The sequence below is a fragment of the Acanthisitta chloris genome, unplaced genomic scaffold (assembly GCF_000695815.1).
Source record: "Acanthisitta chloris isolate BGI_N310 unplaced genomic scaffold, ASM69581v1 scaffold3431, whole genome shotgun sequence".
Classification (NCBI taxonomy): domain Eukaryota; kingdom Metazoa; phylum Chordata; class Aves; order Passeriformes; family Acanthisittidae; genus Acanthisitta; species Acanthisitta chloris.
The window spans coordinates 45,697-63,445 of record NW_008654187.1 but is presented as its reverse complement, the minus strand read 5'-3'; the positions used below and the strand labels follow the sequence as shown (position 1 = coordinate 63,445).

The 17,749-nt window shown below is 42.6% G+C and overlaps 1 protein-coding gene across 1 annotated transcript in view; it reads right to left on the bottom strand.

The window, feature by feature from the left end:
• Positions 1-17,749, bottom strand: part of VIT (vitrin) — a 34,658-nt gene that overhangs the window by 6,693 nt on the left and 10,216 nt on the right. Inside the window, exons 6-13 of the mRNA XM_009083374.1 lie at positions 15,576-15,656; positions 13,571-13,771; positions 12,691-12,741; positions 10,242-10,280; positions 10,085-10,141; positions 9,373-9,435; positions 4,919-4,966; positions 457-519 (exon numbers count right to left, since the gene is read on the bottom strand). Of these exons, the coding sequence (XP_009081622.1) occupies positions 457-519; positions 4,919-4,966; positions 9,373-9,435; positions 10,085-10,141; positions 10,242-10,280; positions 12,691-12,741; positions 13,571-13,771; positions 15,576-15,656 (603 nt within the window). The remainder of the gene's footprint in view (positions 1-456; positions 520-4,918; positions 4,967-9,372; positions 9,436-10,084; positions 10,142-10,241; positions 10,281-12,690; positions 12,742-13,570; positions 13,772-15,575; positions 15,657-17,749) is intronic.

The window sequence follows — 17,749 nt, the reverse complement described above, 5'->3', positions numbered from 1 at the left end:
CCCTCCCACCCACTGCTCTAGGAAGAGTGTCTGCATTCAGCATAGCCACAGGAGCCCGCTCTGGTCAGCACGGCTCGCTCATCTAACTGTGACTGCAGCACACTGGATTGCTGTCCTCCACCATGAAATCTCCGAGTGAAGAAGCTCTGCACTCCAGGAACATGGAGCTGATACAGTCTGGAAAGAGGCAGTGGTGAGCAGCCACCATCTCCCTGCCCAGGTAAGCTAAATTTTGGCTGTTATTTCCTTCCCTGGAGAAGCAAAAACCAATTATGTGTATAAGAAGGGTCAGCGGAGAGTGCTTTGCTCTTTCTCTGCAAGGCAAAACTGTGTTCCTGGATTTTCTTAGGCTTTCTTGAAAACGTACCTTTTTCTATTTAATTTGAATGCATTCTAGCAATGTGTAATTAATAATATGGTATTGCTTAATTATGAAATTAATTCTGAAGTACATACTTGGGTTCCCCTGGGAGACAGACTCCAGCGGCTTTGGATTCAATTCTTCCTTTGAACCGAAGCCTAGAGAGAGAGGAAAGGCTCCATCAGTGTGTGCTTGGTGGCTGCCCTTGCCCTGGAAGAAAGCAGGCAATGGGGTGACAGCAGGGACCCCCTGGCCTGAGGACTGATGTGAGGGGGAAACAAGGATGGGGAGCACATCCTGGGAGCTTTTGTTTTTCCACCTACATCACTCCTAGGGTAAAACAAGAGCAGAGGCATTTCTAGGAGTGCCACCAAAATCTCTCCAAGCACCAACTTTGAGTCTCTTTCGGGAGTCAGCCCCCTTACTTGAGAACAGCATGCACAAGTGGAGGATGCCCCTGGAGGTCTGGGTTATTTTGCAAAGCACAAAAGAGAGAGGGTAAATAGTGTCAGAGAGCTACAGTTAAGTTATGGGAAAGTCTCATGAGTCACTCATGGATTTTAGCTCAGGACCCAAGCAAGGTATTTGGATGGTAGCAGCCTTGGGAACATGCATTTATGTCCTTGTGAGATGCACTGACTCACAGGGCGCACCATCAGGCTGGTGTCAGAAGGTCTGAAAATGCTGAACTTCACTCATGACTTGAATGTCTGGTGAGAGTCTTCTACAGTACAGCATCTCCTTTCCAAGCAAGGACAAAGAGCTGTTTCTTTTTGCTACAGCATGACAAGATTAAGGGGGTTTAGCTGGAATAATCCTCAGAAGAGACAGTAGTGATCAGACAAGCCCCAAACGGAATGCTCACCAAGAAAGCAGCTGGTCTAAAGAACATCAGAACAGCTTATTATTTTTGTAACTTGCACATTAATTTTTATAAGAAGAGAAGAGGAAAATTTCCTTAATTTTTCATCACCAAATTAGTTGAGGAAAGATTCCAGAGAGACTAAAAAGGTAACTTTAGAAAGTGTGAGCTTGATATAGAAAAAGGATGAGAAATTACTAGGTGCCACAGAGTTTGTCTTTCCACAGCAGCCAGCTGTGAGCAAGCCAAGTATGACAGCATCAGTGTATGTAAAGGGACATCAGGGAAAGTCACTACCTAAATATGATGGCAGGTGTAACAGCTCTTGACTCATGCACCACCTAAGCTGGTTTGCTGAAGGAATTAATGTCCAAGCCATAATAATGCAGAAAACTGCTAAGAAAATGGACGTAAATACCAGCTTCATGTCCCTCTGTCACTGTTCCTACTTCTATTCCAGTTAAGTTTAATAATCCACCCCTCATAATTGCCAAATGCAACCTCTTTAACTACTTCTACCTGCATGCTGAAAGCTGTGCATAGTTTTGGGTCAGGGGCCACATTTGTATTAAGTCTGAGTATGCACTACCTAGTGTAAAGCCGACCCGGTGCCTGATCCCTCACCAGGAGGCTATAGCACACTGCAGCATCTGTACAGGACAGAAATGTTGCTTTGGCTTCTCAGTTTTAAATTTAACTGCCAGTGAAGAAAGTTTCTACAACAGGGCACAAACAGACCTGCTTACAGCAGCACTGTGTGATTTCCCTCCACTTTGCTTGTCTCCAGGCATCTGCTGTTGCCTGTTGCTATAGCCAGGACATGAAGCTAGCTGGAGCACTGGGCTTGGCCTTGTACAGGAGCCCATGTGGTCACTTGTGAATGAAATAGGTAAAGGGCACAGAGTAGCCCTACTTTTTTTTATGGCAAGAGCTAGTAATTGCTTTGTATGTTTTGTTTGAGGATTTCCCTGGCTATGACTGGCCAAGTTAGGATAGCCCCAGGACTGGTGTCGCTTGTTACAGTGCACATGGTACTCGCAGTGCCTTCAGCCCTGCGTGCAGCCTCCCTGTGCTCCTGCCCAAGATTTGAAGAGTATACTTTCTGGACAGAGAATTGGGGCCCTTCACCTATCCTGACACTGGCTCTTGTGTCAGAAATTTCTCACCCCCACAGTTAGTGGATCTGGCCCTCTCCTGGAAGAGTGGGCTGGACCCATTCAAAAGTGGGCTGGCAAGCCAGACTCTGACTGGCCTCTTTCCTCAGGGCTGGAGCTGTTGTCCAGCATTTGCTGGCTTGTGCCTCTTGTCTTGCCCCTTGTTTGCACATCCCGGATGAGCTCCCAGGCAAGGAACAGGGCAGAGGGCTCCTGGTGGTGTGTGTTTGCCCACGGGAGGTCCATTTGGATGGGGGAAACATCAACAGTGGGAGGCAGAGTAGTGGTGCTGGGGCAGCACTGCCGGAGGCTAGCCACCTGTTCCTGCCTGAGGAAAAGTGGTGTGGAACAGAGGTGACACCAAACAGTTCTGTCCAGTGATATCTGTTACAGCAAACATTTCTTGCCTCTCTCAGGTCTGAAAGTCTTGCTGCCAGGGATCGAATCTGCTTTTGGCCTGAGGAAGGGCACAAAGCAAATCCTGTGCTGGCTTATGATGGGTTTATTTGACATGGAAGTTATGGGCAACATGACTTGGACCCGTATATGGCCTCTCTTTGTCAGCCACATGAATGGGAATGATTGTGGGTTTTTTCTTTTAAACCTGAGATAGTCAACAGCTTGCCTTCCTGGCTGTGTATGTTCCAGTACAGCCTTTAATTACACAGGCACATAATAGTTCCTCAGTAACAGACCAAAACCATGCTTCATCCTGTAGCCTGCATGCTGCATACCTCAATGTCCCAGCTTGGTATTCCCTATGTGCCATTCCCCCCCACCTTCTCTTACTTGCAGAACAGAAAGTAGGTGGATTTAACACTGTAGTAAAATTAGATATTAACATGTGCCATCCATTTTAGCAACTAAATTGCATATGGAAGCTAATTCATAGTTATTTGCCTCATGCATTCATCTGCATCCAATAAAATGCATATTCCTTTCCCAGGCATACAGCTGACATCAGCTTTGTCAGTATGAAAAACTCAAGTGTAGGCAGTGTGGCATTTTTCTTTTTTACTTGCCAGTGCAATTACTGGTTCTTGAAGGTTGTGGGTCAGCTGGCTGATTTGTGCTTAGTGGAACAACAAGGTCACCCACCAAATACTCTTCCCAACTAATTGGTGAGGTGGTCGGTCTCTGTGGGCCTCCCTGTTCTGCCAGTCCAATTTAATGTTGGTATTGCCATGGGAATTTCAACTTGCTGTATGGGCAGTCTACACCATGCTAATTAAAGTTCCCTTCACTGATTGTCACAGCTGTCTATACTGATTAAACTTCCCATTCATTTAAGGAAGACAGCAGTGCCTACATCCACGCCAGAAACCATTCCTTTGAAGTGACAATCTGAATTCATCAGACTTTATCGCACTGGTCTATGCTGGCACTTCAGTTGCTGAAAAACTATTAATACAACATCCCTTCCCCCATGCCCAACCTTTGATTACATTTAATGCAATATGTCGTTTTCTGCCTCAAAATATCCCTCTGCACCCCTGCTCCTAGAGCTGTAGCTTTTCCTGAGTAAGCACACTAATGGCTTAAGCTAAGGAGAGTAGAAACCCTTCCCCTCTGACTCAGACTGCTGGAGAAGGGAGAGCTGTTCCTGTTTGGGATGATGCAAATTTTGACTCAACAGCTACTATTGCTGACCCTGGATTCTCAAGCTAATGCATATGGGCTATGCTGCTCATTACAGCCTATGCAAGAATTGGTCATGCCTCAGCTTTGAGGCACTCCCTTGAACACTCAGCAGAGCCTTTACAAGGGCCACCAGCACAGTCCTCTCCAGCAACAAAACCGGTGACAGAAAAGACATTTTAGGTGGTCAAGCCCCTTGCAAGAGAGAGAGTACCATATCATGAATTGGCCTGTATCTTGTGTAGTCTGCTTTTTATATTCTCAAGTATATTTATATTCTCAAATATTGAACATGTAGAATCTGCAGTTGGTAACTCTTCCTGATTAAGGGTTGCACAAGTCTTGGTCTTGTTGCTACTAGAGCCTGCTACAAATATAGGGTTTTGTTCCCTCATAGTAATCATAAAAGTATTATCATCTCCATATTGTCAGTTTTAAAGGCTAAAATGTCAGAAAATTTCAATGATGCTCATTATTCTCTGTTTGGCTGAAGCCTTCCTTTTCTTATCCGAATATCTTCCCTAAGTACATTGTCATCAGAATAATCTGTATGCAGCTCTAACCTGTGATCCCAGCTCTGGCATTCTCAAAGTACCTTCTTATTTACAAATGGTTTTCAGTAGCTAGAACCCCTTTCCTGTGATATAGCTGCCAACTCTTTCCAGAGCTCATCTGTTCTGCTCCTGCTTTAGGTGGGAACTCAAGAGTGATGAGAGCACAGAATAATTTACTAATATGTAAATCATGTACCGTACTTATAATTTTAAATGCTGTAATTACTTCTTAAAATGAGATTGTTATCATCAGTGACATGGGCCTGATGAATAGAGAGATTTAGCTTTTCTCATGCATGATAGAAACCACTTATTCCCAGGCTAGTTAGTGGATGCTTTAAATATTTACCTGTGTCAAAAAGGCTCAATCCATGTTTCCACAAGTCTGTTTCCATTGCTTTTACACATGAAAGAGAAGAAAAACTATTACTGAAAATAGCAGAATTACTGGAAGTTCTGACTCAGTTTAGAAAGGTCAGTTCATACAATGACTTATCATAACAACTTAGCACCTGAGGAAAGCAGTAAACCCGGAAACCTTTATGCACACATTTCAAGGTGTATTTAGGAGCCTCATATCACTGTCTCCAGAACACTAATCTGTTTTTATGGTTTTATATATGCCTCTTTAGTTCTGTTTTGGTCTAGTTCCTCTAAACTGCATTGATACTGAGTCATGTATACTGAATTCAATATACTTTTATTTGTTTAGGTTGTTTTTCACTGAAAGTCTGCAAGTACCTCTCACCTACAGATTTCTCTATCCCGTCAGCCCATCCAAACACAAAGAAGCTGTCTTATTATTGCTTGCCATTTATCAGGCATGAAAAACTTCATCAAAATTGCTGCTTTTATAAGTAAACCCAAAAACGTCTCTGTTTTTGGAGCCTGCTGAAAAACTTTTCCAAAATGTGATGTTTTGCTCTGGGCTACAGCCAGATGAATGCCCTTGCAGCTGACTAGGACAAGAGCAGTTCCTGGGAACCACAGGAACAGAAAATGTAGCTCTATCAAAGACCTGATAGGCTGCACAGAGCTGGTGTGCTCTTGACTGGAGCCACTGGGTGAACTACAATGTAGGTCTGGAAAAAAATCATGCATGAGCTTGCCAGTGTCCTCCAGCCTAGCACGAGCACTGACCTTATCCTTAGGTTGCCTTCCCAGTGAGGAGCTATCAGCTTCTCTTTGGGAGGGAAACTTGTTGCATGAGACAAATGGCTGAGTAAAATGTGTGGTCTCCCTTAGGGTAGGAGGAACCCTGTCATGTTTCATTGCTAAGGTGATTTCCTTCCTTATGCTGAGCACTACTTGAACACCTTATGAAGGATCTAAAAACTGAGGAAAGCGAAGGACTAAGTCAGTCATGATGCACACAGAAGTTATGCTGTGATTTTGCTTAGGAGGAGAAGTAGGGTAAAGGAAGGGCAGGCCTGGGTAACAGGAAAGGAAACAGGAGGAATATTCCTATATTCCAGCAGTGTTGTTTGCCAGAATTTTGTACATCCCTCAGCAGAGTCATGAGGAAACAGCACTGACTGGAGCTAGGGCTGATGGTTGCTGAGCAGGAGGATCCTATCCACAGAAAAGAATTGGTGCTCATTTGTTGTCAGAGTGGACAACATGTCTCCTGAATGCTGTCACTGAGAAGAACAACAAATTTCAGTGGAACGAGCTTGTGAGCAGATAAACTCCAAAAGTGTGCCTCACCCTCCCAGGGTGGAGGAGCTTCCAGTGACTGTGAAAGAGGAATATTCATATGAAGCTACTTTTCAGCCTGATCAGCTGAAAAAAACCACAACAGCTAAAGAGCAAATTATGAAGAAGGCACTGCTCTTCTCAAGACTTATGTATGAATATGCTGCTGTGTGAGTTGCAGTCATAAACCTGCTTAAAGCAGTAGGAACTGTATGACACAGGGAACCAGCTGAGGAGCTGCATAAAGATCTGCTCATCTTTTCTCTTCTTGAAGAGGATCAGAGCAATGGAATGTGCCCATCCCATGTGTCACAGGTTTGTTTCTGCTGTCACCTCATTGCCAGGGTGTATCCTCAGAACACAGGCTCCTTTAACATCTCTGACTGTTTAAGTTCAAAAAAGACAGAGATGCTTTTCAGAAAGACAGACAGGTGCTGAAAAGGACTGTTTTTTGTCAGTATGACCGATGCTGAGGTTTTTTCTAATTTGCTTTTAAGAACTACTTCAACTCAGATGTCTACAGGTGCTCTAGTCTGTCCTAAATCCCTATGGGTAAGAGCTGTCTATTGTTTCTTTGAGCAGTCTTCTCAGTTCACCCATTTAAAACTTTCTGCAGTGAGAAAGCCCCTAAGTTTACTTTCTTAATGAAGAAAAACACTAGGTAAGTGCCAAGGATTTTTGGGTAGCTGGCTGCAAATATGCAGAATCTACAGCTTTCTGAGTGATCTCTTAATCCAGGCAAAAGCTCTATTTCTTGCATGTAGTCCTAGACACATAACAAAGAAAGCTGTCAGTGAAATACATATCTGAAAAGGAAATTATTATTCTTACAACTAGGGCTTTTTCTTTTTTTTTTCCCACTTGAAGATGCCCATAAAAAGAAAATGTTGATTTTTAAAATAGTTCAAGACTGGTCTTTAAAAAAAAAATAGACACCACCACCACAATACTTCAGAATGATTGTCTTGAAAAACATTCTGGGCTAAGTGAGTTTGGGATTTCAAGAGGGTTAATGTGCGTTGTCAAGAGCTTGGAAGAGTTTGAGACCTTCTGAAGAATGTGCAGTGAGAAGCTGCACAAGCGACTGGTGTGTGTTGGGGAAGGTGTTTTCCCAGCACAGTCTTTTGCTAACCTGAGCCAATGACAGGAAGTTCCTTGAGAGCACAGCCAAACTCCCAGAACTGATTGCTGTTTTTTTGCAGAGCAGTGTGCACAAGCTTGGTAGGATCAAGAAAAACAACTCCTCTTTCCAAGAAAGCATGGACTTGTTCAGGAATTTCCCTTTGATCATTAGAAAAATTTGCTGCTTGAAAGCAACAGATCTTAACTGCCAAAACCTGTGCTGAAAAAAGGATCAGGACACATTGGGAATAAGACAAGTATGTGTTTGTGGGTTTTTTTCCTTCTTGTTCAGTGATGAAGAAAACAGAATAATTTATGATGGGAAATTTGTGCTTTGTAATCACTTTGGGGAGACCTCAAGGTGCCTTAAACAATTAGATGGGATCAAACACTGACTTTGATTTAAATAAGACTTAGGACTATTCCGCTTTTGGCTAGCCTGAGAATTAGCCAGCACATCCTTTGGTCCAGATGTTAGGGCTTTTTATATTTCAGCCTGACAGAAAGGCAGGTCTGCTGGCCAGGCTATCCTCACCCTGTATGTGGTGCCACATAATTAGTGCATTGCCATGACTGGCATATATACAGGTAATGTATTTGCTCTGCTGTTCAGCTCAGGAAAATACTGCACCCCTGTTTCCCCTCTAAAGCTGGGCACTGAATTTTGAAAAGAGCAAACAGAACGGAGGTAGCACAAAAAATGTGAGATTAGAAAAAAAGAAATGTCTATGACATCAGTATGGCCAAAAAGAATAAGAGAAATATAATCACAAATGGAAACCAGAAGGAAGAGATGGAGATTGAAACAAGGGCAAGTTGAAAAGTGAGGTAACAGAGTAAATCTTAGGAGAAGTGTATCCATTTTAAATATGCTGCAACAAGATCAACTACAGATGTCATTTTGGTGGGTAAGTTTACTTGACTGGTCTTGTCCAGAAGGTCTTACTGCACAACAATGTCCTCTAACCCCAGTATGAATGACCACTTGGCTCTTTCCCATTGCTTTACACCTCCTGTGCTTCTCAGCTCTCACCAAAGCCCTCAGGGCTCCAGGGACACCTTCATGTCCCACAGCCTCTCCCTCCCCAGGAGGTTTGGTTGCCCATGCTAGAGGTCAGCTGTGCTGCAGCACAGCTCTTGTCTTGGCCAGGGCTGCGTGTGGAAAAGGCTGTGGGAAGCATTCATGGGACACTATGGAAGTACACACCCTCACCTTTGCTCCTTGTACCTGTGCCCAGTCTTGTACCTTGCTATCCTGATCCTGACCTTGCCTTGCTGATCTGATGCCCTGCCTCAGTTGGTCAGACCTGTCTCACTGCTGGAGACTGGCCTGGCAACCTGGGCTGTTGAGTGATCCTGGGTAGCACCACAGGACCTGCTCTGCTGCTCTTGTTAGGGCTTTGTGAGTCTGTGGCCCTAGTTGTTGAGGGGCAGCCCTGTCTGCCTTGATGCCACCCCAGCTCTCATCCCTCACGCTGCTCTGAGAGCTCTGGAGCCCCTGGGAAAATGTTAGTGGCTTTGAAAAGTGCCTGCTTACAGGGCTGCTTGCTGGCAAAGGGTCACTTGCACTGCTAGGAAGGCTGAACATATAGGTGATGCTCCTACCCCCAGTATTAAAAGCAACCTCTACCTTCACAGTCAGTCTAGAGGTTCCAGGGAACCACAGGAACAAAAGATTTAGCTCTATCAGAGACTTGATAGGCTTCACAGAGCTGTTTTTTTTGTTTCTCGGTTTGACTAACAAATAAGGAAACTTGCAAACACTTCATAGATGTTGATTCCCACAGCCTGATACAACAGCTCACCAGTGACCAAGCCTTCCTTTGCCTTTTGCATTCAGAAAGCTGCTAGTTGGCATTCAGTGCATGAGGCTTGCCCTGGTCCTCCTCCAGGATACATGAGAACAATCTGCAGTACAAGGGCTAAATTGGGGTCACTTAAACTATAAAAGAGAGTAGAAAATCTGCTGCTAGCAGTCTTGCTCACCCAGGTGGGCTGAAGAGCCAGCAGCCCTCTGGAAAGTGGCGACGGGCTCCTGGCGCTGAATACCTGTGTGATCCGATAAAGAGGTGAGAGATTAGATGCCAATGGGTAATGAGAGAGAAGCAAGATCACAAGGGATGCAGTGGTCCCAAAGTGTCTTTCTGCACATATTTTCAAACCAAATGGAAAAGGAAGATGGAAACTATGAAATAAAAACCCCCAACAAAACACAAAACAAAACAAAAACTTAGAAGATGAAAGAGGTTGGCAAAAAAGTTTAGATGTCCGTAGGTGCTGCATAGTCCAGCTATTAGCTGGTGCACTGGAACAACTGGTAGTGTGTTCTGGGATGCTGATCATGCTTAGGGCCTGTAAACTGAAAACACATCTCCTCTCAGGGTCAGGCCTTCATCCCCAAACGTAAACAGCCACAAAGTTTCCCTCTCATTTTGCAACAGCAAATGTTCTAAAAGACCTTTACAAATGGTTTAGCATCCTATTTTGAGAACAATTCTAAGTTTAATCAATCCTGTTTCATTTTTTTCTGTAAGTTACACCATTGTCATGCAACGACCAGTGTGTTATCTGTTCTCACTGCTTCCTGCTATGAACATGGTTAGGAGGGAAAAAACAGTGCATTACTGTGTGACTTGGTAGATGTGAGTGGTGGAACTATCTACAGGGAGGAAACAGAGGCAGATTGTAATGTCTTTACCTGTATTGTGTCGTAAAATATTCCTGTTACTTGCAGAGGTGGAAGTGCCCCTGAATGCTTTGAAAATATGTTATTGGTTAGTACATGGAACTTAAACACAAGTTTTTTTGTATTCTAGCAATGCGAATCTACTGGTTATTGTTAATTTAAGACATACCTGTATTTTGTCCTCTTCCTTGTGCAGCCTGAACTTGTCCTAAGGAGAAATGAAAATGGAAAAGTGTGTTTTATCCCATGTTTGGTTCAACATTACTACTACCTGTCTTTTTTACTGTCTCATTTTATAGCTGTCAGAGTTAATGGTTTGTATATAGAGTTTTCACTAATAGACTTTCTCAGATGTTAACTATATATTTTGAGCCTGCTTAAAAAAGGATTGCCTTGCTCTGTCTGTGATATGGATTAGTCTAGTTGATGTTCCCTTCAGTTATGAATATTACTTGTACATGTCTCTGGTTTGCATTTAAAAGGTTTGTGGTTACTGCTGTGGTTTGCTTTCCCTTATAACTTTCCTTCTCACTCATACTGGTTATTCATGTTTATTTCTATTTGAATACCATCTAATTATCCTGGTTGTGTAAGAAAGGTTTTAACCCCAAACCCAAAACAACCCCCCAGACCAGATAGTTCCTTTCTGCAGACAGTAAATGGATATGAGCAAGCAGGCAGACTGTAAATAATGAGACAATGAAAAAATAATGTGGGAGAACTCATGTCTTTGAAATGTCTTCTACACAAAAGGCTTTTTAAAAAGGTGATTGGGTTATTAAATTCCCATTGTTCAAAAATACTAAAGGCTCAAAGCATTTGCAGTTGAAAACCATGTCTTTAATCTTGCCTTTCATTTCATTAATTATTCTTAAGAAGCTTGTTAACAAATTTATTCTTTAACAAGCCTTTATTCATTAGTTTTCCCAGAAAGATTAATTCCAAAGCCTGGTGAAATCAGTGGGAATGTTCTAGCTGACTCCTGTGAACAGGGGTCTGTGAGATTATTTTATCAATAAGATGTCATCAATGAGACCATTTTGAATGGTTGTCTTAGAAAACAGGAACTGCTGTTCCTTGGGAACTTGATATTGCAAAATTAGGTGACAGAAAATAGCTTGTGTTTGACCTAAACTTGAACCTTCCAAGCCACTAGAAGCCCTTTGATGGGATTTCTAGGAGCTGTCCTGAGAGACCTTGTAAACTCCAGATGCCAAAGAGATCCTGTGTAAGGAAATAACAGGGTCATCTGCCAAAACTGGCAAGGCTTTTAAACTCTGTAAGCTTGTAAGGCTCCAGATGGACCACAGCTAGACCAGGCCAAGTATTCAGACTGCAGAGGGAAAAGTCTCTATGTAGCAGCCAGTGTTGTATGGGATTGTGCAGGGCATGTTTTCCACACAGGAGATCAGTAAGTACCAAAGAGGTGGTAGAAAATTAACTTTGAGCCTCAGAGCTTGCCTTGTTTCACGTTTGCTGCAACCCAACCTGAATGTGTATCTAATGCTCTTTACAAGGTCAGTAGAAACAGAGTACAAGAGGGCAAGAAAAAGATCAACTCAGTATCCAGGTATTTTATGTCACTTTTTAAATTAATTAACCCAGCCCTCTCAGCCAGTAACAGCCTTGGAAAATGTTAGTGCTTTTTTGTTTGTTTGGGGGTTGTTTGTTTATTTTGTGGGTTGGTTTGTTTGGGGTTTTTTGTTTGGTTTCATTTTTCTTTTTTTTTTTTTTTTGACTAAATGATTGGTCTTATTAAAGGCACCTGAATTTGACTTAATGATGCTTTCCTACAAGACCTGACTTTCTCAGAAAATATCTGCCCTGCCTTGTGTTTGGCACTGAATTATGGGGCAGCAGGGGTGACTGCAGATACGTATGTGAGAGCAAAGCTGAGCTCAAAGCACTCAGAAAAAAGGAGCATAAAACCTAATGACGGCCCAGCTCCCTTTTCACTCATATCCCCATGCTCAGAAACTTGCAAACAGTTGAAAATATTCTCCTTTACTTGACTGTACAGCTGAGCAATTACACACTGTATGGGAAAACACCTCTAAATACTTGTGGTGGGCTGGAATGGGAGCAGGCTCCTGGACTGAGATGCAGAGCTCTGAGCAGCCACCACTCTGCTGTCAATAACGAGTGGCATGCCAGGAATAACTTTACATTTATGCCAGGCTCAGAACCACAGCCTGAGGTTTTTGACAGAGCATTGGTTTAATGTAAGTTGGCATTTCAGAGCCCTCAGCCCTAAGTTTAGATGGCTATGCAGCCCTCTGCACTGTGTATCTTACAACTAAATCGAGCCTCCCTTTGAGAGAGTATGACAGACGGAAGTAACAGATAAACATGATTCAAACAGCACAGTCTTTGTCTCAAGTGTTGTGAAACCCAGTTTTGTCAATGCTGAAATGCACAGATATTCACTAGGAAGGCTTCCTCAGAACTGTGGGTGATCAGCATCTCTGACATTCAGGCCAAGCATCTGGTTTTCAGTTTAAATCCAGACTTAGATTCAGTCATTGAGTTTGCTGAGGCTTGAAAGGTTATTGAATCATTGCTGCCTTGAAATACACTGTGCTGCATGCCTTGTGGCATACTTACTTCACCATACTTACTTGATGCTGCAGCTACCACAGATGCATATGCTGGGTGGACACTGCTAGAACCTAAAAATAAGAGATTTTAATTTTCAGCCACTGAAGCAAAAAACTACACTGTTAATGAATAATAAATGGAGAAGGAAAGATTAAGGAAAACCAGTTGTGCAAAAATCATATGAGAATTCCTTTACAATGTTTCAATCTTTAAAATTCAAAACCTGTTATAAAAATATATTACAACTTTGAAAGTTGGACACTGCTAGAACCTAAAAATAAGAGATTTTAATTTTCAGCCACTGAAGCAAAAAACTACACTGTTAATGAATAATAAATGGAGAAGGAAAGATTAAGGAAAACCAGTTGTGCAAAAATCATATGAGAATTCCTTTACAATGTTTCAATCTTTAAAATTCAAAACCTGTTATAAAAATATATTACAACTTTGAAAGTTATAAAAAAATGTAAAATTCATTCCTATGTGTTGAACTCTCAGTCTAGACCTGTGACTCAAAGAGCTATTGGTTGACTTCTATATCTATATTCACAGCTTTGGGGGTTGGAGAGTTTACTTCCCACATGAATTAGTTTATATGCTAGTATATTATATCTAAAGACTAAGCATAAATTTTGCTGCAGATGAACTCTCACCTCAGAAAATCTACATGTTTGTGTGTATGTGAGATGCACTAATTTTGTATGTGTCTCAAAGGCACAACTCCAACCCCAGCCCATCTGCCGAAATCAAATTTTTCTTCCCACTCCTAATATTTCTACATTGAATTACTGAATTCATAATCCTCTAAATCACAGTATATCCAGCTGTATATCTTGTTCCTTAAAGTTTAGGAAAGCGGTCAGCCAGGAGGAAAGCAATGCAAACATCCATGCTACTCACCTGTATCTCTGACCCTGTGCAGTCCAGGTTTAGTCTTGGCTGCAGCTGCTGTGGTTGTGGTTGTTGCAGGTGTTGTGGTTGGCTGTGGCACTGTGGTGGAAGGATCTGTCGTCGTGGTCGTTGGCGTTGGGGTTGTGGTGGCCATTCGTGTGGCTGGTGTCGGCACTGGAGATGTCTGATAGTCTTTGCGGACTACGTCCCCTGTAGGATCATTGACATGGTCACTGTAGCTTGATGTGTGACATGCATGGAACCATCATCAACACACTCACTGTTTAAGGCAGTCCAGAAACTGACATTCTCATTCAGGATGCCTACAAGCGTCTTTGTCTGCGGAGCCATTAGTGCCTTCATTGCTGTGTGGATGTGTAGCACAGGTGCCTGTGTGACACACTCACACTGCTCTCAGAGGGTGCTGACAACAGCTTGTTGCAGCCTTAATGTTCCCCCTATGCTTTTCTGCTTTGGTCAGGGAATGCTTTTCAACCTGACAGATGTCTCAGACCTGTGAATGGTTCAACCAGCCAGCTGTAGTTTCTGTTTTGCCATCATCTTCTCCAGTGTAATTAAGCACTCAGAAAGTCCATATAAATGGTAATCAACTGGCATCTGGTAGTACAAGATGGCCAATCTGAGTCATAAGACAGAATAAAATATGTGTTACCCACCACAGCACTGAAATGTTTTTGTCAGAAAGGCAATTTTCAGATAATGTTGATTTGGGGAGCAGGTCAGAGCCAGAGCAGGGAGCATTAGACTCCATTCAGCCTAATGGCTGAAGGGAGCGGGGGAGAACACCACCTGGGAGGTACTGATCTCATCTAACTTTGACTCATCTCACAGTTGCTACTACTTTTAAAATGTATCATCTGTTGTGAGAACAGAGACATTCTAGTTGCAAAATTTGCATCCTAAATATCCTTAAAAAATTGTTAACATGCTTAAGTTTCTTCAAGTAATTGTCTCAAAAAAAGATCCTTCACTGTTATCTTTTCCTTCTATCTACAAGAAACTGCCCTAAAATATATGCCATGTTAACCTCAGTCTTGCTCCTCTCCTGCCTGCCCATAGCCCTGAGAATGACCTGACACACTGTCTACACTGGCAGGGAATGGTGTGCACTCTATTCACTGCTACAGAACACAAGCTTGAATTTTATTGCTATTGCTGGACATTCTCCTTTTGGAAAGCATCGTCATGAAACTGTCTGGTGGATAATTACCACCTAATGCTAGGCAGTGAAAAACTCAGATCTCAGGCAAATTTAATGGGATAATGCTGAAAGAGAGCTCAGAAGAAAACCAAAACAAGTCAGCTGAAAAAATCAGTATGAATGGCTCTTTTTGGGCTGAAACAGTGCCCTGCTCCATGATGCTGTGCTAAAAGAAAGAAGACAGAGGCTTCCCCTATGATCTGGTGCTGCTGGAATGGGGAGCAGGCACATCAGCCAGCTTTATACCCCAGTCTGTGACGAGCAAGGAAGCTGGGAGCTAACAGTATTAGCACAAAACCCAAGGAAGCAGCATAGTAAGAGCAGAGAAAAGCTGTTGCCTTGGTGCATGTTGGCAGGGTTTCTGGTGGATCCTTTAACGCAGGAGGAGGGCTCCCAAGGGCTAGCTATTCCCAGTGCTCCTGCAGGCAGGGTGCCCATCTCTCACACAGTATCTTCAAAGAGTTTTCAGGGCACGTGCCCTGCATAGGAGATTGCCAAGAGCCATAATACAAGCTTTTGAAGTTCACAATACCTAAGCTCACCCAAAGCACAGGCAGAAATTAAACTCTGAGGGTGCCCTCTTCTCTGAATTGGCAGATGTCCTTCGAGAAACCTTTGCAGGTGCTCACATAATGGGGTTGGTTTGGTGGGAAAGGGGCTGTAGAGAGGAGGTTGGTTGGATAATGTAAAGCTGTATGTATTACCATTGTCAAACTGCTTCCTCTAAGTATCTGCAAGCAGATTAGGCTGGGATGGATACTGTCAAAGAGCAGCAAGATCACCAACCCTTACCTTGTTCCGATGCTTTTTCTGATGCATTAGCAGTATCTGCATTCTTCGTACCTTTTAGGTCTTGCTCTGGCTTTTGAGGCTCTGGAGAAAAATTGAGCTCATTAGAAAAGGCAGCTCTGCAAGAAAATAATCTAGAGTCTCTCATTTAGAGATTATCAGTACCCCAAAGGAAGGCAACCCATCACATGACTTTATGTAGGTCAGCCAGTCTAACCAGAGCTTTATCACCAAGCGAGAAAAAGCAATGACTGGGTGCTCTAGAGAGTAGTCACCCCATACATTTGATGCCAAATTTAAGCATTTTTACTGCTCAAAGCTCCTGCCAGGATCGATAGAATTTCTGAAGTGAGCAATAAATATGGGAGTCTACCACTAGTAAGTCAATACTAATAAGATTAGTGTATCATGTTGTTGATTTTTTCCTCTGAGTAGCAGCATGTCCTGAGAATCAGGGTCATGGTATGTGTAGGGTGTTTGGAGAATACCAGCTAATGTGAAATATTTCAGTCACTAATCCATGTTCAGATGTAGTTCTTTCTTGCCTGACATTTTCAGATTTTTTCAGATCAGATCCTGAATGTCATGGACTGGCTTAGAAGGAAAAGGGAAATATTTTGATTTTTTTTCTCTTCTAAGACCCAAAGTCATCAATATACTTGGAACACTTACTACAGTTTATTTACTGCTACCTTGCAAAAGAATCTGCTTCTGCTTTTATGTCTGACTGAGTACTGGAAGATTTTGTTCTTCCTTTTTTTTTTTCCTTCTCTAGCTATTTTGGCAGCATTGAATTATTTGAGAAGTGATAATGGTTTCCTAAAAATTCATACTATTTTTTAAAACAGTATCTTTTAATTGTTTTTACCCACTGTGAAGAGTTGCATCTTTGGGAAGGTTTTTCTTGCTGTGCCCAGCATTTGAGAAGCACTATAACCACCAGCAGCATTTAAAGAAACATCAGGCACTATGAATCTCTGGCATCCCTGGGATGAGGACCAGAATTGCATCTCTGACAGCTGGTCAGGTGTGAAGCAGGATTTTTTGCTCATCTGGCAGCAATTGAGTGTAATACTCAAAGGACTGCCTTTACCTCCTACAGATAATGGATTTAAATAGCCAAGTGAACAATGTGGTCTCTGTAATTCGAATTAGAAGAGAAAAAGTAGCTTTCTTAAAATTGAAAAATACGTAGGAAATCCTCTATCACCAGACAGCCCTGGCACCATATTACAGGGATTTTTATCTTAAGAACAAGCTGTTTCTAACAGAGAACAGCTGAGATGGATGGGCCAAGGTGGCAGTGCTAAGGAGGGCTGACAGGTCCAGGTGAGATTTGGGGAAGATGGATTGTTGCCTATCAGATCTCTTTGCTACCTGTGGGACAGGGCTGGGCAGCACCAGGCAGTGGCATCCTCAAGCATTGGGTTTGATGTTACATTAATTTGCTCCTTTGATAATCTTAGGTTTTCTCTGCATGAATGCACAGTCTTTGTCATTAGCATCCTAGCATTTTCATTCACACTGATTCAAGAACAAAGTGAAGGAAAATGCTTGTGGCTTTGGTCTGCTGCAGGAACAGGCTCAAGGTATTTTGTTTGCACCACTGAGCCACGAGTTGAGGTTCCCCATTTCTATGCTGATTCTCATAGCATTGGTGATTTAGCACTGGTGGAAGACATTGTTGCTTGCAGCCTGTTGAGCTCAATCCTAGCTGTGATTGTCTGTAGTCTGATGTGAGATATTTGGGCTGATATTTCAAGTGTGGGTACATTTGGGAATGATGAGCTGTGGTTTCAGTAAACATTTCTTAGAAAAAGCCGAGATTTTTAAGGTATTGCCTCCTTTCTAGCAGTGCATAATATTTAGGTCAGTAATTTTTGTGTATCTGGTCAAGATATATACAAATCTGTACCTATTTGATTCTAAAGACCAAGGTATTACAAATTAAAGGCATGGCATTGAGTGATGCATATTTGGTCTGAACAGCTGCAACTTTCATACTTAAATTTGCCCTTGTTCAAGTGAAAGCCTAAAGACAAAGGGCTAATGAAAGGTCTAGAGCACAGGTCTTAAGAGGACCAGATGAGGAAGCTGAGGTGTTTTAACTGGGAGAGGCTTAGGGGGGACATTATTGCTTTCTACAACTACTTGAAAGGAGGTTGTAGCAAGGTGGG